Source organism: Microcebus murinus, chromosome 4 (genome assembly GCF_040939455.1).
Source record: "Microcebus murinus isolate Inina chromosome 4, M.murinus_Inina_mat1.0, whole genome shotgun sequence".
In the NCBI taxonomy this organism is placed as follows: Eukaryota; Metazoa; Chordata; class Mammalia; order Primates; family Cheirogaleidae; genus Microcebus; species Microcebus murinus.
The window spans coordinates 112,844,598-112,867,582 of NC_134107.1; the positions used below are offsets into that span (position 1 = coordinate 112,844,598).

Here is a 22,985-nt window from a genome sequence, read left to right on the forward strand (position 1 = left end):
CTATCTCTGTGACTATTTTAATTAGTTGGAGGGTGTTATCATCAATCTCTGAGAATCTTTCTTCTGTTTGATCTACCCTGTTCTTGAGACTTTCCACTGTATTTTGTAGTTCCCTTAATTGGTTCTTCATTTCCAGGAGTTCAGTTAAACTTTTCTTCATTGTATCTATTTCTTTAGTGAACTTTCGTTCTAGGTCCTGGAGGCTTTTTGTGGTTTCTTTGTGTTGGTTATTGAGTTGTTCTTGCAGGTCGGCTAGTGTTCTTATGATCCACATACGAAATTCCTCTTCTGTCATTTTGGTTGCCTGATTTTGGTTGGTGTCCATTTCTAGGGGGCTGGTGCTCCTCTTTGGGGGGGTGTTTTCTGTTTGGTTCTTCATATTTCCCGAGTTCCTTCGCTGATTTCTTCCCATGTTGATCCATTGTTGTTTGTTTTCTTTATGTTTTTGTTTGGGTATTCACACACCTTGTTTAGTTTCTGAGCCGGTAGGTGGTGTCTGTGGGTGAGATTTGACCCCCTCCCTGTATAATGAGTCAGTAGGTGCCATGAAAAGGCTGTGCAGGATGTCCTCCCTGTCAGTAGATGGTGCTTGCTTGGAGGAACAGGCTATGCTGTTGCTTTTGTGTCCTGTTATCAGCTCTTGTTCCTATAGAGAGGCACTCTAGTGCCTCAGGTGGTCGGTAGGGCCCTGGGACTTCCAGGTGTGTCCTTTTCTCCCCCTCAGTGAGGGCTGGTCTAGGAGAGAGTCTGGGCGGAGCTGGGTTTGGTAAGCCTGCCCTCAGGCACCACCAATGTCGTTAGCAGGGGTCAAAGTTCTGTTCTCTGCTTCCAGGAAAAGCTGTCAGGGTGGGGCTGGAATGGCCCTGCTCAGTCAGAGAGTCTGGGTGGGGGGGGGGGCTGTCTGAGACCCGCAGTCTGGAGCGGGCCTGGCTTCTTTCCACCGTCCCCAACTCTGAGGCTACTCCTGGGCCTCTGCCAGCAGGCCAGACCACACACCACCAGGCCTCCCCGGACTGTGATGCCAGTGAGGAGGTTCCTTGCGCAGGAACGCCACCTGGGTTGGGTGTAAGGCCTCCTTTTGGGAGGAGGGTTGCCCTCTAGGATGTTAATCTTCCCCTGGAGGCACACACACCTCAGTAGACTGTTCACATATAACCCTTCTGTGCCCCGGGCAATGCGAGACCTCGGTGCACGGGATCTGGTCTGCAGGTCTGACCTCTGGGTCCCAGAGTTTGAACTATATCCCCACCAGAGAGAGGAGTGCCAGTCCCAATTTGCCCACAGGGAGCCCAAGCTGGGTCTATGTCTCTCAGCCTCAGGGTCTGCACCGTTCTCCTGGGATCACCATGCCAGCAGCACCTGGGAGGGCTGGTGGGTAGGGAGCTCACAGTCTGAGTTCCCCTTAGTCCGCTGTAGGGCCCCAAAAGGGAAAGTCCCGTTCCCTGGAGGTGTCTCTGGCTGGTGGCTGTATTGTCTCTCTGGGCAGCCGCGGGTAAGGTGGGCAGAGGGGAGGAGGAGGCATAATGGTGCCTGCCGCACCTCTCGGGTCTGTGCACACGGAGGTGCCCCGCAGGATTTGGGAGCCTGGTGCCGCGTCCACTACTGGCTCACTGCTAGCTGGCGGCGGCCGTCTCTGGGATGGTGTCCGCAGGTCTCTCCATCCGCTGGGGAGCCCACCAGCAGTCCCACATGCAGGGGAGGGGAAAGGTGACTGATCCACCTACCCTTCCCGCTGGTCTCCAGGCTCCTCCGGTGGTCTCAGCTTCCAGTTCTCCTCCGCAGCCTCCTCCCGTGGTCTCAGGTACCCCTCCTTCCAGCCCTCATCTGCTGTATGCTCATCTTCTTGCTTCTTTTTTCTAATTTCTGCTAGAATCTGTCTTTTCTGCAGAGACACTCTGTCTGGTGGTGTTTCTCGTCCGCCATCTTGATCCTCCCCCTGCTTTACAAAATTTTGTGCAAAAAATATCATCTATCAAGGTCTTCCAGTTGGGTCAAAGCCCTGTGGAGTCTTGTGTCTCTTAGCTATCCCACTCCCTGTGCTGTTAGCCTATACTTCCTAAGTGCTTGATGGTGCTAAATTGTCCCTTGATATAGAAATGCAGAGGATTTCTGGCCCTGTAACTCACCTCTCCAAAAGGTAGAGTCCTTCTGCCTATACTTCAACCTCTGTGTCAGCCCCAAACTCATCCAGTCACGTCTTCATCCTTCTGAGTCACCACTGTGTCTGGTGCATCATTCCATCCTGGACACTGCTGGCTGGACTCTGCACCCACTCCAGCAGTTCTGGCCACATCCCAAAGAGATCTGGGCGTGGTCTCCAAGCCCAGGATATAAAAGGCATCAATAACCCAGAATAATAGGTATGGGCATGGACTCTGGAGCCAGATCACCTCAGTTTAAAATCCTGGCCCCACCACCTGCTAGCTGTTTCATCTGGAGATGATAAAAAAGGGATAATAATGGTATATATTACAATGGTATATATTGTTGGGAGGATCAAAGGAGGAATGATTGGGTTAAAATTGTGCTGGAACATAGTAAGCACTATATAAATGTTGGTTAAATAAAGAAGTAGTCCTGTTTATAAGAGCAACAGGCTCCACAGCACCCTACAGAGGGGCCTCCCCTAATGCCTGACTGTTCCCAGCTCACCCACCTGTGCTTCTCTTCCAGAGCTGGGCCTCCAGAAGAGAGGATGCTGTCTGGTGCTGGGCTACATGGCCAAGGACACGTTCCGGAGAATGAGTGAAGGTCAGTGAGAACCCCCCATTGCGGGTGATCTGGAGGGAGGAAGCTCTGTCCTACCACTATGGTGCAGAGGAACCGGGAAAAAGAACGTGTTACATCTCAGGAATCAGTTTGATTTCCATGAAGCTATTTATACAATCACGTGGGGAAGAGCAGTGAATGCCTGAAACACAGGATGCTGATTCATGAGCACTCTCCTTGTGCTATGTCCCTCCTCCCTTCCAGCCCCCACTTCTCTTCCTCTCTCTTCCCTGCTGTTTCTCCCACCCACTTGCCAGCCCAGTTAAATCTGCTTCCATTGTCTTTTCTGATCCAGACCTCTCTACCATTCTCCTCAGTCATTCAAATTTCCTGAATGCCTTTTGAACAAAGGCTCTTGACAGGCACTGGGGGAAGAGTTGAGAGCACCAAAGAGGGGCAAGTTTCTCCCAGAGAACCTACATTCAGAAACCTTCCCTTTCCCAGCTGCATGGGCCAGTCTGCCTTCCTCCTGCACTGGGCCTCTCTTCCAGGGCTTGATTGGGTCACCAAGGGTGTGGGGAAGGCATTGACATTGGTGTGGAAGCTGGGGTGTGAGGAGAGTCCTGCTGTGATAGAGAGCCAGACCTCTTCCTCCTTCCATCAGATCCACTGACTGTTTGTCAGAATGTAAAAGTAAATGAACAATACCTGGGTATGCCATTTATTCATTAAGTCAGACAAAGGAAGCCTTGGTTTCTCATCAGTCAAGCTTGCCATGAGCTGGGCCCTCCCCTCCCAAGGCCCAGGGCCCCATACCCTCATTCCCACCCAGGCAAGGAGGCAGCTCCCCACCAGCTCTAGAGTTAGACATGGCATCGTCTCAGTGCCTCTTTGTGCTCTCAGCTGGCTCTACCCCAGCCCACTCCATGACGCCACACCCTCATGTGCTCCCCAGACCTCAGACCTTGCCAGCCATGGGTCTGTCACCAGCACCCATCATGGTGACAGTCTGGCAGGAGTGAGGCCAGCACAACTAAGCACAGGAAGTGATCACAAATCCCATTTGCTGCCTATCTGTGTTAGAAAGCAGCAGACCAAGGGCAGGCGTGGTGGCTCATGCCTATAGTCCTAGCACTCTGGGGGGCCGAATGGGGCAGATTTCTCAAGGTCAGGAGTTCAAGACCAGCCTGAGCAAGAGTGAGACCCCGTCTCTACTAAAAATAGAAAGAAATTAATTGGCCACCTAAAAATATATAGAAAAAAATTAGCCAGTCATGGTGCCTGTAGTCCCAGCTACTTCGGAGGCTGAGGCAGGAGGATAGCTTGAGCCCAGGAGTTTGAGGTTGCTGTGAGCTAGGCGGATGCCATGGCACTCTGGCCCAGGCAACAGAGTGAGACTGTCGAAAGAAAGAAGAAAGAAAAGAAAGAAAGAAAAGAAGAAAAGAAAGAAAGAGAGAGAGAGAGAGAGAGGAAGGAAGGAAGGAAGGAAGGAAGGAAGGAAGGAAGGAAGGAAGGAAGGAAGGAAGGAAGGAAGGAAGGAAGGAAGGAAGGAAGGAGAGAGAGAGAGAGAGAGAGAGAGAGAAAGAGAGAAAGAAAGAAAGAAAGAAAGAAAGAAAGAAAGAAAGAAAGAAAGAAAGAAAGAAAGAAAGAAAGAAAGAAAGAAAGAAAGAAAGAAAGAAAGAAAGAAAGAAAGAAAGAAAACCAAGGAGCCACTTCCCATTTGTAAGAACCCCATGGCCGAGTACAGCCAGGGCTAGGGGCTACACTTTCTGTGTCCTGCCAGTCAGTCTCCATCACTGAGTTTTCCCTCTCCCAGCCACCCCTCCCTTCCCAACATGGCCTCCTTGACAAGACTGCTGGGCAGTAACTTCTAATTTGTGGGAACTGACAGCCTCTGTCCGTGGTGCTGAATAGACATGTTCTCTTGCTGGCAAAGCTCATTAGAGAAGCTGAAATAAGGTTCATTGGGATTAGGGGAGTCAAAAAGCCAGCAGTTGGGCTGGATTTGAAGCCCCAGGCTCCAGGTATCTGACCCCAGCTTCTAGGTGACCAAGGAGATGAGAGGGTGGTAGACAGGCTGAGCCAACATGGGTGACAAGTTAGAAATCTCAACTAACAAAGCGGAGACGGGATGAGGAGGAGGATGAGACTCACAAGGTGGGTCAGCTTTGGCTCTGGAAGGCTAGAAGGCAGAAACAAAGGAGGGGGCAGGCCCTGGCCCAGGAAGGCCCCTCTGCTTCCTATCCAGCCAGCCTGGCTCCCCTAGGTGCCGTGTTATACATTGTTCTCTCTCTAAACAGCACGTGCCCATAGTCCAGCATGTCTGCAGGTAAGAAAAGGCATCAGCAAACATGGGGAGCTGTTTTATAGCTTATAATTATCTCATACCAATACCCAAACTAATTATAACTTCCACATATTAATAATTGAACTGGAATAGCAGCAATGACATAGATCAAGAGACAGAATTCTCTGTCCATGGTATATAATATACCTTGGTATAAATTGAACAATGATAAAATAGTAAAAAATAATTATTTTTCTCCCAGTTGCTGGAATTAGTGAGATATTAGAACAATTAGCTGATTCTTCCATTAGAGATAAGGTGGTGATCATTATATTTCCAATTTAGAATAAATATAAAAGACCTACTTGTGCTGTATTAAAGCATATTTGTCCTGTTTAACAGTATCTAATGGGGTGCCTGTCACCCAGAGAGAAGTATTTTCCTACTTCATTTATTTCTCTGTTAATTTGGTGTCCTTTTATTTTCTTATCCTTCCACTACCTCTTCTCACTACATTCCAAAAAAATAACAGCTTGAGAAGGAGCAAGAGGAAAATAATGAATGAACAGGAGTTTTATAGACCTGGGGTTTATCATAAGTTAAAGTAATCACAGTTGGTGCTGTTAGACTACACAAAGCAATAAAAAGAAAATTCTGGTCAAAGATCATTTAAGGAGGCATGTGATAGTCAATGAGAGGTTGCTCTATTTGGGAGTGCTTAATAGCTTCAGAATCTGCAGGATTTGCAGGAACAGAAGTGGCTGGGAATACATGGAGTGTGTGTATGTTTGTCCTTGCCTGTTTGGACGGAGCACATTTGGGCATCAAATGGAGATATGAGCAAAAATCAGTGAAGGGCAAACAAGAAAGGAGAGAATAAAAAGACTAGGCATAAGAATATCAGATTTGTTTGACATAATTATCTTCATGTGATTCAGATATTGGTGCTTTAAATAGGAACTGCTGGAGGGAGATCATTTATTTATTCATCAAACTTTCATTAAATACCATAAAAATAATACCAGTCTTTCATAATAAGTTCTAAGCATTGTTCTAAGTCAAGGATCTATAAAAGTAAATAAGACATAGTCCCCGCCCTCAAGGAGTGCATGGTGAAAACATGCGGGCACGTCTCAGTGTAGGCGTCACCTCCCTTACCGCCCTGCCTAAATTAGATGCCCCCCTCCCCTCCATGCTCCCTCGTGGCGACCAGTCTATTTACTCTGTGGCACTGATCACAGTGTGTGATTGCTTATTAGACTGTTTCCTTGTGTACTGTCAGTCCCACTAGAAATTAGCTACTGTCAGGTGAAGAATCTTCCTTCTTCCTGGCCTATCGCTGGGCCTTAGCCCGGCATTTTGCACGTAGGGAGTATGATTTCTGTTTAGGGAATTAGCCAGTGCCTGAGTGACAATAGAGGAATGTGCAAAGTCACCCACGGTGTCAGGTGGCCTTGAGAAGGGGCTCCTCAGGCAAAGTGAACTGACGTAGAATATTCCACAAAATGAGTCTCCCCACCTTGCTAACTCCCTAAGTCTTACCTTGGAACTGACTCTGGCGCTTCCTTCAGTTCCAGTACCGTTCAGCTCTAGCCCCTTCCCAGGTGGCCAGCCCAGGCAGGTCAGCAGGGCAGAGGGCTGGGAGGAGAGGCCTGCCCGGGGAGTGGCCTCCCTTTCTGCTCCTGCTGTCCTTCCTCACCCCACCTACTGCTGGGCCATGTTCTTGGGCACCTCTAGCCAGACCTCTCCCGTCAGACCCACTCTCACTGCTTGTTCAGCCCACCTCAGTGCAAGCACGCACTCACACACACGCACACACCCTTGCCTCCCTTCCCGCTCTCCCTCTCTTGGGAACCCCAGAACCACCCACCTTCTCAATACACATTGCTTGCCCAGAGCGGAGCCTATTCCTAGCCCGAACAGAAAGCTGCCACGTGGTGCCAGCACAGGGGCTGTGCCTGCCTCTGGGAAAGCTCACGGCACCTCTGTGTTAGAGCTGCAAGCAACACTAGAGGTTACAAGCACCCAGCTCACCCAGTGCGGCCCAGGAGCCCTGAGCGGCCTGCCTAGGGCCATGGGAAGTGGCTGGAAGAGCGATGACCACACACAGCCTGGGGCTTTGGACACCCAGGGCTCTTGGAACTCTGGAAGAGGAGGCAGAGGCCACAAGCAGTGGGGGAAGCCCCTAACATGTCAGCTTGGCTTGGGCTTTTAGAGTGGCTGAGAAGACAGAGGGACAGGGAGAAGAGAGGGCAGAACACAGGGACGTGAGTTGACATGAGTTGATGTGGGAGAAAATCAGGGACAACCTGGAGCAGAGAAGACATCCCTAAGGGATGGGAAAACTGAGGCCACAGGACTCTTGAGAAGGGTGTTTAAAGGAGGAGAGGGGAGGCAGTCAAGCCTTGACTTTCCCAAGTCCATGGGAAAGAGTCTCAAACCTCTGGCCAACCCCTTGAGGCCAAGGCGGGCCTGTGCAGGGATCTCCTCCCTCCACCAGGTGCTCTTGGGCTGCCAATTAGGGCAGGGGCCATTTTCCGGGACCTGGGGTCCTCCCGGACCTTCAGAATCGCAGTGACGAGCTGCCTCTCTCAGCTCAGTGAAGGGAGAACAGCAATGCCCCGGCCCTACCCCTCTTGTGTTCCCAGCACAGAACGCTGTGCATGACTAGCAAGGGCAGCGTCCACTCGCTGGAGACTTCTGGGCCTCCTTGGAAGGGGCTAGAGCACCCCAGAAGGAGGGAGCCGGCTCCACAGATGGCTGCCCTTCAGGGGTTCCTGCCTGGTGCCAGCCCAGGCAGCACCTTCGTCCTCGCCGGGCTCCGTGTGCCCGTGCCCCCACAGGGCACGTCCTCCCGTCTCAGCCTTGCGGCAGACAGAGCCCTGCGAGGACGCGGATCTGGCATCCACGGCTCTGAAATGCCGTGTGCTGGCACGGGAGCGTTCTCTCCTTCTGCAAGCCGCCCCCAGTCCGTGGGAAAGAGTCTCAAACCTTCACTGTTTCCTGCCTGTCCCCTAATAGAGCAGATGGGACAGAGGGGTGCCCCGCAGTCGGGCTGTCGTGGGAGGGGCACCGCCGAGCAGGGCGCCAGCCATGTGAGCAAGTCCCTGAACGCCTGATTGCAGCCCTCTTGTGTGTGAGATGGAATAATATCAGAGAGCGTCACCCATAAAGTTCTATCTCTGCTCTCAGCACCCCGCCGGCACCTGTTCTCACCACCTCTCCCATACTTCACATACCTTGGTCGCCAAAGGCACCAGTGCTAGGAGTCGACCAACTGGCTTTGCTTGGCAGCCTCTGAAGGCAGATCCCTGCTTCTTTCTCCCATCTGTCCTCAGAGAGTGAATTCAGGCCATAGCAGCTGCACACTGGGTGGTGGGGCGGAGGGGAAGCAGGGCTAAGGTGGCCTGCGCCCTTGGCCTAGGGACCTCGCGGGGAAGAACGGAGCTGACGACCGTCCAGATGAACAGCCTGGCCCATGCTGAGGGCCCACTGGCTCTTGCCCAAGAACACACTCCCAGCCCCAGGGATGGTAGCTAATACCGTCATTTTGTTAGCTAGGGCTTGGGGTGTGTTTTTCTTATCTCATTTTTCTTACTGATGTGTTTTCTCCCACTGGGGCTGCAAAGCCCATATTTGTATAATGTCCCTGTTTGTTGTTTATGACAAGACTCAGATTTCCAGGGCACTTTCTGTTTGTTATTTGGAACAAGAGAGCTGTTGTTTCCACTCTCCTGCCACAATCCGATGGAGGATTCCAGAGCTTTTTCCTGGGCCAATTCCTCCAGCCACCATTCCCACCGAGAGCCCTGCTTATCTCAGGCCAGGGGCCCCGCCCCCTTGGCTGCAGACACTGCCAGGCTCCTTTTTAAACTTCTTTTTCCCTCGCACACATATCCAGCCCTCACCATGTCCTAGGGATTTTACCTCCGCTCCCTCTCCCCTCTCACAGCCGCTGTGCTAGCCCCTGTCCCCAAACTCTCTCTCCTGGACTGCAGCAGGGCCCCGCTCTCGGGCTTCTTACACTCATGACGTCCTCCCTCTCTCCAACAGGTTCATTTTCCACACTTTGGCCAGAACAGTCTTTCAAAATACAAATCTGATGCTGACATGTTCCTCTTGAAAATATTTCAGTGGCTTTCAATTGGTTTCAGGAAAGACACCTGAATCCTCAGCACATTTTGCAAAGCTCCATGTACTCTGGCTCCTACCTACCTCCTTGTCCTCACCTTCCCCCTTAATATTCCACGTTGCAGCCACACAGCCTTCCTGCTGCTCCTCAAACCAGGCGTGCTCCCACGGCCAAGGGGCCTTATCTACCTGTTCCCTCCTCTCGGGATGCTGGCCACACTCACCACACCCCGTCCCCAAACCCTTCCCATGCTGCATCCTGCTCATCTTTCAAATTGCAGCTCAAGTCTCTTCACCAGCAAAGCCTCCCTTGACCCACCCTCCACAGTCTGGATCAAGTTCCTGGTGCATGCTCTTATACAACCATATCTGTTCCTTTCCCAACTTGGCTCAGTTTGCAAATGGAAGATCATATTGCAATTATTTAACTAGTCCCTGTCTCCCCTACCAGTCAGTAAAGTCTGTTTAGTCTCTGGTATATCCCAGGAGCCTAGCACAGTATTTGCACAGAGTGGACATTGACAGCAGAGTAAGGAATGTGGCCTTCTCTGCCCTGGCCAGTGGCTTCAAGATGCTGGGATTGGGTGATCTGACAATCACAGACTCTTAGAACTAACACTGACAATCTCCTGGAGAAGAGGCATCGAGACTTGGGGAAGGGGATATAACTTGTCCAGAGTAGCAAAGGCAGCAGGCAGTAGTTTTGGTCCCCAAGAAGGTTACCCTCCACTTGGCATCCCACTTGGGAGATTCAATATGTCTTATACCCAGATGTTTTGGTTCTGATTTTTCTTTTAAGGATTGCTACTAGTATTCTTTTTTTTATTTTTTCAGCATATTATGGGGGTACAAATGTTAAGGTTACATATGTTGCCCATGGCCCCATCCCCCCTCAAGTCAGAGCTTCAATCGTGTCCATTCCCTAGTTGGTGCGCATTGCACTCATTATGTATGTATATACCCAACCCCTTCTCCCCCACCTGCCCGACACCCGATAAATGTTCTTCCTATATGTCCGCTTAGGTGTTGATCAGTTAATACCAATTTGCTGGTGAGTACATGTCGTGCTTATTTTTCCATTCTTGGGATACTTCACTTAATAGAATAGGTTCCAGCTCTATCCAGGAAAATACAAGAGGAGCTATATCACCATTGTTTCTTTTTTTTTTTTTTTTTTTTTGTTTGTTTTTTTTTTGAGACAGAGTCTCACTTTTGTTGCCCTGGCTAGAGTGAGTGCCGTGGCGTCAGCCTAGCTCACAGCAACCTCAATCTCCTGGGCTCAAGCCATCCTCCCGCCTCAGCCTCCCGAGTAGCTGGGACTACAGGCATGTGCCACCATGCCCGGCTCATTTTTTGTATATATATTTTCAGTTGGTCAATTAATTTCTTTCTATTTTTAGTAGAGACGGGGTCTCGCTGTTGCTCAGGCTGGTTTCGAACTCCCAACCTCGAGCAATCCGCCCACCTCGGCCTCCCAGAGTGCTAGGATTACAGGCGTGAGCCACCACGCCCGGCCCTTCACCATTGTTTCTTAAAGCTGAATAGTATTCCATGGTATACACGTACCACATTTTATTAATCCCTCATGTATTGATGGGCACTTCAGTTGTTTCTACATCTTTGCAATTGTGAATTACACTGCCATAAACATTCGAGTGCAGGAGTCTTTTTCATAGAGTGACTTTTGTTCTTTTGGATAGATGCCATGTATGTGATTGCTGGATCAAATGGTAGATCGACTTGTATCACTTTAAGGCATCTCCATATTGCTTTCCACAGAGGTTGAACTAGTTTGCAGTCCCACCAGAAATGTAGGAGTGTTCCTATCTCTCCGCATCCACGCCAGCATTTATTGTTTGGGGACTTGTTAATAAAGGCCATTCTCACTGGAGATAAGTGATATCTCATTGTGGTTTTGATTTGCATTTCCCTGATCATTAGAGATGTTGAGCATTTTTTCATATGTTTGTTGGCCATTATTCTGTCTTCTTTGAAAAGTTTCTGTTCATGTCCTTTGCCCACTTTTTGATAGGGTTATTTGATTTTTCCTTGCTAATTTTCCTGAGTTCTAAATAGGTTCTAGTCATCAGCCCTTTATCAGATGTGTAGCTTGCGAAAATTCTCTCCCATTCTGTGGGTTGTGTGACTAGTATTCTTAATGATTAAGCATAGTGGCTGGGAGTAGAAGAAAGCTAGAGTCAAATCCCAGGGATAGTCAGGGCAGGGTTAGAACCATGTAATCATAGATTCTTGAAACCACAAGGGACCAAAGTTCGTCTAGGCCACACCCTCTGATGGCTCAGTATCCCTGCCAAGTACCAATATATGTAAAGACTCTGAACACTGTGATGTTGCTACTCATTTCTTCACCAACTATGTATCCCAAGCCTACTCTGTGCCTGGCACTGTGCATGCCATGCCCTCTGCATGTAAAGACACACTCCCTGCCTCCCAGGATACAACGGTGCTGGGGTAGGGAAACAAGCACGTGGGCAATTATAGCATGGCGTGGCAGGGGCAGTGGCCAGGCACGCAGGGCTATGGGAACAGAGAAGAACCCAGCCAAGCTGCAGACCAAGGGAGCCGTGTCCAGGAGAGAAAGTGATATGCAGCTGAGCCTGTGAGCTGTCTTTATTTGAGAGGTCTTGTAACCTATGCTTAGATCCCTCCAAAGACAGGAAACTCGCTGCCTGTGAAGGCCACGGGCAGCTCTCATAAAGGGCTTCCAAACACAGTGCCCCTTCAACCCCAAGAGTCTGCAGCCTTACCCTCTGGCTGTACTGATGACAAGGGGGACAGTCCAGGGGTCTCTGCTATGCCGACTGCACTCTGGGGAGGCCTCCTTTCTTCTCCTTGCCTCTCCTTCCCTCCATCCTCAGCCAGCCTCAAAGGCTTCATTGCCGAATTCGTGGAGTGCTGAGACCCTCCCTCCAGCCCTCGCACAGCCTGAAGCAAGGCCAGAGTAGTGGGAACGCAGGAGGGTGCTTGGCGGCCTACAGCACGCCCTGCGCTGGGCGAGCAGGCTCAGGCTGAGGTGGTTACCCAGGGCTTCCGTCAGAGGACAAAAGACGCAGCCCGAGGGAGCTGACCCCACGGCCGCAGAGTGCTCGTCCAGCGCTGGGCCTGCCTCTGCAAGCAGTGACGGGCGTCTCCCCATTCCAACGGCTTGCGTCCTGTGTTCCCCTTCCGAAGTGTATTGGTTTCTATGGAAACTGTGTTGTTACTGGTATGGGAGGAGTTTAATGACATTCAGAAGTGCCAAATCAAGTCCATTTATATAATGGCTTGAAATACACATAATGGCCTACGGAATACAGGACACAGTGACAGTTTCAGTAGCTGCACTCCACGTGTGGGAGAAATAGAGTGATGTGGTAGTCCCCTCCAAGCCGGCGCACTGGGATAACCGCTGTTCCGAGCACTGAGAGAGCACTCGCAGCCGCTACTCAGGAGGTCTCACAGCGCCCACTGCCTCAGCGAGGACAGGACGGCGGGCCCTCGCCTGCACTCGCCTGCTTAGCCCAGGGTCAGGCGGAGCAAACACAGAGGGGAGTGGGCTGCAAAAGGGCCCAGGCCTCCCGTGCCTGGGCTGGCCTGCAGACGTCCTTGCAGTGGCTGACAGCCACTCCAGCATGTGCTCCCAGGCTCATGTCTGTCCCATTCAGAGATCTACCGGCACCTGCTGTGTGCTGGCGCTGTGGGGAGTGTGGAGCTGAGTGACACAGAAGGTGCCCTTGTCGAACCTCGGCCCCGGCTTAGCAGGCCCTAGGCAAGGACTCAGTGTGCCAGTTCGTCAGGGAGGTGCGAGGTGCCAGGACAAGGGGCGGAAATCCACGGAAAGGCAATGGAGGGAGCGACATCTCACCTGCCGCCGCAGGTGCTGGAGCCGGTGCGAGAGGGGACTCAGGAGGGTGGTGGGCCAGCTGCAGAGCAGGCTGTCTGCGCACCTGCTCCCGTGGGGAGTGGGTGGGATGCTGCTTGGGGGGCTGACTGCCCGCACGTGGGGGCTGCTGTGTGAGGGCACAGTGGCCCTCAGGACAGGGCGCGCCCTGCAGCTGCAAGGTGGCCTGCAGGCACTGTCGCATCAGGCCCCGTGCACAGGCAGCGGCAGCGGCAGCCCACAGAGACTTTTGAGTCTGATGGGCAGAGGGTGTGTAATAAAATCGCGGAAGCCGGGAGGCGGGAGAGCGAAAGAAACATGCCGAGGATGTGCTCGTGGAGCGCAGGGAGGGAGCCACTGTCACTAGGGGAGACTTGGAAGGGCAGGAGAAAGGGATGGAGCTGAGCCGCAGCAGCGCAGACCCGGGAGGCGCTCTGCACGCTCAGGCTGTTGGCTCTTCCCCACATCACAGGGGAGGCGAGGCGTCCCCACTTTGAGGATGAGGACACCAGGGCTCAGAGGGATCAAGTCGTCTACCTGAAGGCACACGGCCATCCTGCGGAAAGCTGCAAGCCAAGCACGGTCTGCTGCGGGCGCCCTCCCGGGCAGCCTGGTGTGCCGGGTCAGGGTGAGGAGGGCGAGCCCGAGTGCTCGCTGCGCGCCCTGTGGACTCCTCCCCGCGGCCAGGACTGCTGTCCCTGCATTGCCCGCCGCGCCCTGCCCACGGGCCCACACTCAGCCAGGCAGTGGCCCGACCCTGCCCCAGGTGCAGGCTGGACTGACTGTGCTGACGTTGAGTGGGCTATCTGCTCCTGCTGCCCATGGAAGAGAGGAGGCAGCCGGAGGGGCACGCTTCTGCCACAACGGTGACCAGAAGCACACTTCCCAGCCCGTCTGTCCCGACCCGCGGGACCTTCTGTTACTCGCGGGGGCGAGGGGGACCGTGCCTGAAAGAGATGAGCGAGAGAAAGAAACGAGACCAAGCGAATGATTGTCAAGGTCTGCTTTACTTAGATTCTTAGTAGGTTTTATAAGCATACAAAAACAAGGAAGTAGAAGCAAAAAAATAGAGTGTTGACGATGAGGCTTGGGTCTGGGTTAATCAGCCCCAATCAGCGTCTTATCGGTATCCTGTTTTTGACTGGTTACTCATCTCCAACCTGGCAGGTGGTCGGGAACAATTGCAGTCAGCACTCCCTGGAGCATCCCGTGGTCAGCACGTCATGGACTGCATTCTTCTCGGAGCTATAGCTGGAATTTTCCAGGGCGAAGTCCGTGTGTAGGACGAGTCATAGGGGAGTTGAGGGTCTTTGAGGGTCCTTGCCTCTAACATCTCCCCCTCTCCTTATTAATATGAGGGAGGTTTATATAAGTTGGTGGAGAGCCTGTCTTAGGCTACGCGATGGGCTTCCGCGACCAGCACCCCAAATATAAGATCTGGCGATTAATGTGAAGGTGAGGCCTCTGTCTTAGGCTATGTAGGTGGCACCCAGCTCCGGCACTTCTGATTACGAAGTGTGCCCCCGGGCATGGACCTACAATATTCCCGTCATGGAGTTACCTCACAGCTGGCGGGGTGTGCACCTGGTACACGGCATCGCGATAATCCCGTCATGGGTGTCTCCACAGCCTTTGGAACCAACTGCGTTCCATGTCTGAGGCAAGGTCTGAGAAATTTAGACCCTCTGTGGCTGAATGGGGAGACTCTGTATGGAGGTCTTCTCTGGAGCCTCTTTGTTCTAGCCGTTGGTAAAACATGGAGACCGATTTTTGTGTGGCTGCGTCTACCTGCGACTTGACAAAGTTGGTTAGTTTTTTGAATGCCCAAGGCCCAAAAGTGAGAAGCAACAGAAAGCCTACAAGCGGCCCTAAGACACTGGGAAGCAATGTGGATAGCCAGGGGGATGTGGAAAACCAATTTTGATACCATGCCTTACTTTGTTCCCTCTGTTTTTGTCTAACTTTTTTAATGCTATCTTCTACCAGGCCTGTTTTGTCTGCGTAGAAGCAGCATTCTTCTTTGAGTGCTGCGCACAAACCTCCCTCTTGGAGGAACACTAAATATAAGCCTCTTCTATTTTGTAACACTACCTCAGAGAGTGAAGCGAGGGACTCCTTAAGATATTTTAGACCTTGCTGTAGCTCTCGGAGGTCATTATCGATGGCTACAGAGAGCTGTAGGTATTGCTGGTTGGAGGTGACCAGAGAGGCTATGCCTGTTCCAGCCCCTGTGGCACCAAGGCCTAGAACAACTGCGAGTGTTATGGCCGTGATGGGCTCTCTCTTTACCCGGGGCATTGTGGTGCCGCGCTCCCAAAACTGAAGTAACTCATTAGCAGGAGTACAGTGAGTCTGGGAAAGAGCATGACTAATACACAATACTCTCTATGCTCAAGAAACGTTGCAGTGACTACATACGGGGTAAGGCCGGAAGAACAAGCAAAATAAGAGGTGTTAGATGCCTGAATATACTGAAAAGTGGAGTTGACAGTAATTGACTGATTACATATTTTCTCTAAGGGTGTGGGAGGGAGCATTCTTGGGCTAAGAAGGCAAAGGCCTAGGCCTGTGACTTGGCTGAGTGTCAGGCCATCATGGGTCTCTAGGCCCCATCTGAGTTTGCTGGTGTCATTAGTAAATAATGGCTGACCAAATGTAGCGACGCCTTTATAAAAGGGAGGCCGGGGGGAGTAGCATACCCAACACTCCTGATATTCTGAATTGTTGGCCTCTCGGATGGTCCTGACAGAGGCGTTGACTAAGGAGAGAATTAGTTCTGCAGAGGAGGGGGGCCCCTCGGGCAGGGTAGGTTGGTATAGGGAGGTGCTGAGCAGAGGAGGGGACACAGTTGGGGAGGAGGGTAGGTCCCTGGAGGGACCGTGAGGTCGAGGTGGGTGTAGGTCGTGGTTAGGACCTATTGCGACCGTAGGACCTCTGGGGAGGCTTTTAATTAACTTGATTTTAAATGTGAGACCAATGTTTTTTCTAGACGTGTAAAGTCTAAGTCCCCACTCAAATCCCCTGGACTGAGCCCAGGAAACCTTTTTTCCAGCTTTGGTGAATGAAATCAACAGGGGGTTGCACCACTGGTTTTTACACTGAGGGTCAGTGGGGGGTTGTGGGGCGTAAGGGGATGAAGGAGCTCGACGGGGAAACTGCTTTTTGACGGTGATATAATCCCAGGAAGAGGAGGGACTCCAGTAGGCATCACCGGTGGTCTCACAGCCCCAGGAAGCACAAAAGAAGTCAGGGGCGTAACCACATTGATAGTTGTTGGTGCGAGGCCGATGAGCCCCTGGGCAAACATAAAAGTCTATATACCTTGTTGCGGAGCGTCCGGCTCCTGAGGAACAAAGGCCTGGGGAGGAGTCAGCTGTCGGAGGAGCTGGCTGAGGGGCGAAAAGTGGGGGAAGGCCCCACGCAGGGTCTTTAGCCCCAAGAGCTAATACGCATAGGTCAATTTCTAATGGATCCCATGGTATAACGGCGGAGAGACGTGAGGAGGAATTAACAACGTCTCCTGCCTCATTAATTACCTGCCATGTATAGTTGTAGATCTGATGGATGTTGGTTGCGATGGTGCTCTTGATCACGACTAGAATCAGGCATAGGAGAGGCAGCGCCTTTTCTCGGGGAGTCATTGTATTTCTGGAAGAGAACAGAATTAAGAATTCTTCTCAGGGGATTCCCTGGGTGGGTTATATAGCTTAATCGCTCTCTCTGGTAGCCATCTGGCGTTTCCTGCCTGGGTATCCTAGATGCAGGCATGTCCTTTTCCCCATATGAGGACAGGGTCAGGCCCCAGCCATTTGCCTGTAAGCGGCTCCTTCCATAAGGCCTGTGCATAAGTATCTGTGGTGGATGGGTGCCAAAGGCGGTCGGCGGCCGTTTTACCGGCAGTGTCAAAGGTGAGAAAGTTTAAAATGAACAGGGCATGATTAAGCAGGGTTTTGGAATTACCTGTTAAAGGGTACAAAATTCCTCCTCCCGATTGTAGTTTGGAGAGTGTATTTTTTAACGTCTGATGAGCTCTCTCTACAATACCTTGGCCTTGAGGGTTATATGGAATGCCTGTAATATGCTTAATGCCTAGCTGAGCACAAAAGCTTTTGAAATTGGAACTGATATATATCCCGGGCCATTGTCAGTCTTAATAACTTTAGGCTGAGGGAGGGAGGTGAGACAGGCTATAATATGACTAATAACGTGGCGGGTGGCCTCGCCTGTTTGTAGGGAAGCAAAGATAAATCCACTGCAAGTATCTATAGAGACATGTACATATTTAAGCTTTCCGAAAGGGGGGTAATGAGTGACATCCATCTGCCAGAGCTCCCCAGGGATCAGGCGGCGAGGGTTGACTCCTAGGTGTGGCTCAGGGAGAAGGGTAAAACAAGCCCTGCATTGGCGGACGATTTCTCTGGCCTGTTCTCTAGTAATGGAGAATTTAAGCCTGAGGGTATGGGCGTTGAGATGGTGTAAATCATGAGCCTGGCGTGCAGCGCAGACAGGATCAACAGTGATATTGTGAACAGCGCCTGCAACTCGAGTCGCCTGATCAACAAGATTATTTCTAGCTACTAGAGGCCCAGGAAGGCCAGTGTGGGCGCGAATATGGCCTATAAAAAAGGGCGCGGAACGGGAGTGAATGAGTCCTTGTAGTTGCTGGAACATTTGAGTGGTATTGTTGGAGGGCCGAATATGAGGCACAGTTTCTAAAGTGGCGACAGCATGAGCAACATAAGAACTATCAGTATATAAGTTAAATGGTGACTGATCTACGTATTTGAAGACTGCGACTAAGGCTGCTAACTCAACCAGTTGAACAGAGGAGAATCTAGTGGGAAAACTGCGGACCTGGCCATTAATGCTATAGGCCGCGGTGCCTGAGGAGGATCCGTCAGTAAAGACTAAGACGGCTTCTGGAATGGGGGAGACTCTTGTTTTTTTGGGAAATATTACAGGTGTCCGATAGAGGAACTGAATTAGTTTATCAGGGGGGTAATGATTATTTAGTTTGCCTGGAAAGATGTACAGTTAACTGCCCAATCATCATCAGTTTGTATTAGCCACTGAATTTGAGAAGCATTATAAGGGAGTATTATGATATCTGGATCCTTTCCAAAGAGCTTAAGGGAGTTTTCTCGCCCCAATCGAATAATTTTAGCTACTAAGTAAGGGTAGGTGGGAAGGACTTTAGGGGAGGAAGCCGATAGGTGAACCCAAAAAAGAGGCTTGCCCTGCCAAAAGAGTCCTGTGGGCGAAAAGGGGGTGGGGAGGACAATGAAGTACAGGTGGGAATCTGGGGAGAAGTAGCCAATGGCCTGGGCATTTATGGCCTGCTCGACCAGATTAAGCACTTGCTGCCCTTTTTTAGTTAGGGAGCAGGGAGAGGTTGGGTCAGTATCTCTCTGCAGGATGTCAAATAGGGGTTTTAACTGTCCTGTGGTGAGTTTTAAATATGGGCGAAGCCAATTAATGTCGCCTAGAAGACGCTGAAAATTATTAAGGCATTGAAGAGAGTCTTTTTTGATCTGTACTTTTTGGGAGAGGACCTTATTGGGGAATAATTTAAAACCTAGGAAGAGGTGAGGGAGACAGACCTGAATCTTTTCGGGGGACAAGCGGAGGCCTCGAGCTTGTAAGGCCGAGACAACGTGCATAGTAACTTGATGTAAAGTTGCCTCGTCGGCTCTGGCAAAAAGAATGTCATCTATATAATGAATTATATATAGTTGAGGATGTTGAATTTTAAAAGAATTAATTGTCTGAGCTACATATTTTTGGCAAAGGGTAGGGCTGTTGGCCATGCCTTGAGGCAATACTCGCCACTGGAAACGCGGGGAGGGTCTTATACAGTTTACTACCGGGAGACTGAAGGCGAAGCGCTTACAGTCATCTGGGTGCAATGGTATGGAGAAGAAGCAGTCTTTTAGGTCAATGACTATCTTATAGTAGCCTCTGGGGATAGCTACGGGTGAAGGCAAACCAGGCTGGAGTGCCCCCATGGGAACCATTGTTTGATTAACAGCCTGCAAGTCTTGTAGCAGCCTCCACTTGCCAGTCCTTTTTTGAATGACAAAAATGGGGGTGTTCCATGGTGAAGTAGAGGGCTCTATGTGTCCAGCAGCTAATTGTTCCTGCACCAACGCTGTAGCTGCGGCTAGCTTGTTAGATGGGAGGGGCCACTGATCGATCCAGACAGGTGAGTCACTCTTTTAAGTGATTTTATTTGCCTGAAGTGCAGGGGGATTAATGGCCCTTACAAAAAATGTTCTTTGAACCCTAGTCTTGATCTGTCTGATTTAGGGGGGGTGGTCAGGGGTGTTCTTAGTCCCTGACCCTCTTTGCCTAAGCCCTGTCCTGGGAGGAATTTCTGTTTAAGCATTTGGCTGGCTATAACTTTATTGGGGCTGCACATAATGACATTTATTTGTGCAAGGATATCACGCCCCCACAAGTTAACAGGCAGGTTTGGGACTACAAAGGGTTGGGTGGTGCCTTTATTTCTCTCAGGGTCTTTCCTTGTTAAAATTTTTGAGCTCTGGAGAGTATTATTAGACTGTCTTATACCTTGTAAGTGTGTAAGTGAAGGCTGCAATGGCCATGAATCGGGCCAGGTGTCTTGGGCAATAACTGTGGAATCGGCGCCAGAATTAAGAAGGCCTTTAAAAAGTTTACCATTTAACTTTAACTGCAGGGTGGGTCGTTTTTTGGTGATAGCTTGGACCCAATAAAGATTAGAAGAGCCAGGGCAGGAAGCACCTCGGTTAGAGGTGATGGCTGGGAAGGACGTATTAAGGGGCAAGGGCAACGCCTGAGCTAAACGCTGTCCCTTAGAGACACACACAGGGCCTGTAAGCGCGCTGGCTAAGATGTTAATCTCCCCAGTAAAGTCACTATCTACTATGGAGGGGTGGACTATGAGCCCTGCAAGAGTAGAGGAGGCTCGGCCCAGAATAAAAAAGAACATATTAGCCGGTGGGGGTCTAAATGAGCCAGTAGGCAAAATTTGAACACCATCCTCAGGTCTTAATATTGTGTCGGAGGAGGCACACAAGTCCACTCCTGCGCTCTCTGTGGTCGCTCGGAGCAGTCTAGGGGCTGGGGATCTTCTTGTCGGCTGTTCCCCGAGGCCGACTGAAATTGAATAGGACAAGGGGAAGGGCATGTTGGTCTCTCAGGATCATTAGGAGAAGCGGACTCTCCGGTCGCCTCTAAAGAAGTTCTCAAAGCAGACCGCGACACGGGTCGGAGGCAGAATTCTGCTACTGAGAGCAGCTGCTTTTTATTGGGGTCTGAATCTGCCCCTTTAACAATATCTCTGATTAGTCCCCAGTACGAAAAAACAGATACAGGGACGGCATCTGGGCCCTGACTTAGAAGTAAATCATTTAAATCTCTACCTACTTTTTGCCATTTGTGTGGGTGAATCTCAGGTCCACCAATAATAAACCAAGGACAAGCACGATCAATGAACACAAAAAACTTTACTAAGTCTTTTTTCTTAAATCTCTACCTACTTTTTGCCATTTGCGTGGGTGAATCTCAGGTCCACCAATAATAAACCAAGGACAAGCACGATCAATGAACACAAAAAACTTTACTAGATCCTTTTTCTTAACTCTAATTCCTCTCTCTCTGAGTGAGGCCTTGAGATCCTTAATAAAAACGGCCTCCTTAGACAATGAATGGCCCATCTCGATGGGGTGACAATGTAAAATTTTACTCACCAGACCATCGACTCTGTGAGCGGCAGAACGAGGGTCTCTGTAGGGTTTCCTTCGGCCGAAGAGCACTCCGTGGCGTCACCCGACAAAGGTCCGTACCTCGAGCCCCACGAGACCAAGCGAATGATTGTCAAGGTCTGCTTTACTTAGATTCTTAGTAGGTTTTATAAGCATACAAAAACAAGGAAGTAGAAGCAAAAAAATAGTGTTGACGATGAGGCTTGGGTCTGGGTTAATCAGCCCCAATCAGCGTCTTATCGGTATCCTGTTTTTGACTGGTTACTCATCTCCAACCTGGCAGGTGGTCGGGAACAATTGCAGTCAGCATACCCTGGAGCATCCCGTGGTCAGCGCGTCATGGACTGCATTCTTCTCAGAGCTATAGCTGGAATTTTCCAGGGCGAAGTCCGTGTGTAGGACGAGTCATAGGGAAGTTGAGGGTCTTTGAGGGTCCTTGCCTCTAACACCCGTCCTCACCCCTGCCCTCACCTCTGCCTCGGAACACAGGGGGGGGGGGCGACACTGCCCGGAGCGGAGCGGAGCCTGCAGGTGGCACAGGTGGGGGAGCTAGTGGGACCGATTAGACAAGTCTGCCTCTGGCCGAACTTCTCAAGGCTTTAACATTAATTTGAAAGGGCATAGTGAGATGCCAAAGGGGGGATATGCATAGGGTTTCCCAAACTCATTAGACCACAAAACATTTTTCCTGTAACATGTTTCAGGACTGGTGTTCCCTGGAATCCACTTTGGGAAATAATGGTTTAAGGCCCAGATCTGCCACTGACTAGTTGTGTGAGCTTTTTTAAATAAGAATAAATCATACCTGCCTAGCAGGGGCCAGTAAAGTGTGGTAACATGGACAAACACACTTTATAAACTGTAAAGTGCTGTATAGTAGTACTCTACGAGATGGGTGCTACTACTTATTTGCATGAAGCTAACACACTCAGTTTCCCAGAGAACATTTCACTGGGAGTCAAAACAAAACAAAAAATAAATAAAGATTTTTAAAAATTAGTTTTGTTCCTAACTAGGTATAAGATTTGATCTCTCTTCTTTTTTATTTTTTTATTTTAGCGTATTATGGGGGTACAAGTGTTAAGGTTACATATATTGCCCATCCCCCCTCCCCCCTTGAGTAAGAGCTTCAAACGTGTCCATCACCCAAGATTTGATCTCTCTTGACCTTGATCTCTCTTGACCTATATTTTCACATCTTCAAAATGGTTGTAGTCATAATGCTAGCCCTCTTTCCTCCATGTGCTTATTGTAAGGATAAAATATGCATCATGGTTGTACTGGTGCTTTGAAAAATTATAAAGTACCATAAGATGCAAGGCATTATTATTAGTGTTGCACATTAATAGCCCCAAGTCAGTCCCATTTGAGCTGATATCAAAAGAGGAGCCGTGTTGTAGGAGGGGAGGGGCTAGTGGGAGAAATGGCAATGCCTAGTAATCCTCATTCGTAGTTAGCGTGTTAGGAGCCTTGTCTGAGCGCGTCACTGAGGGGAGACACGGAGTAGTACACGAGTGAATGCAGCATGCGATGACACGGACAAGAAGGGCCTCGCCTCTGCCTCTGGGAGGTCAGCACAGGCTCTGCGCCGGTCTCCAGGGGCGGGGCTGCTGGGCAGGAGGCACGCACTCGGCCTCCCAGCACAGATGGGGAGCTGTCTAGTGTGCACTATGGAGGAACCCTGCCCAGCGGGGTGGGAGAACTAATGCCACCCCACACACCAGCTGGACATCCCTAGGCAAGTTACTGTCACCACTGGGCCTCCACGTCCACACTGTCACATAAGAAGAAGATCAACGCTAAACAATCGTAAGGTTCAAATCCAAGCTCAGCTGTTTGGAAGAGGGCTTTGTGATGCCGAAGTGGGAAGTGTTACTATTCTTTTACTCACATTTGCTGAGCATCGACTGTGCCGCTCGCTGCATGCTGCACCGTGCGCCAGGCACCATGCCCGGCACTATAGACACCTCGTTTTGTTTAACCATCACCACGGGCTCGAGAGGCACCTGTTACTACTCACACTTTCACACAAGCAAGTGAAGCTCAGGAAAGAAACAACTTGCCCAAACTGCACAGCTAGTGGATGGCAGTGCCCAGGCCTGCAAGCAGCCCCGGCCCTGAGGTCTGTGTCCAAGGGCCGCTCCTTGTTCTCCAGCCACCTGTGGAGCCTGCGGGACGCCCGCCCTGCCAGCCCTGCCGGCTGCTCCCTGTTCTGCACACCTTGTGCTTCCTG

The 22,985-nt window shown here is 50.6% G+C and overlaps 1 protein-coding gene across 2 annotated transcripts in view; it reads left to right on the forward strand.

Annotated features, from left to right (window-relative positions):
* The window catches only part of KIRREL3 (kirre like nephrin family adhesion molecule 3), a 582,189-nt gene that overhangs the window by 432,929 nt on the left and 126,275 nt on the right, over positions 1-22,985 (forward strand). For both annotated transcript variants that reach the window (XM_012772310.3, XM_012772311.3), the window contains exon 2: positions 2,674-2,751. In XM_012772310.3, coding sequence (XP_012627764.1) covers positions 2,674-2,751 — 78 coding nt within the window. The remainder of the gene's footprint in view (positions 1-2,673; positions 2,752-22,985) is intronic.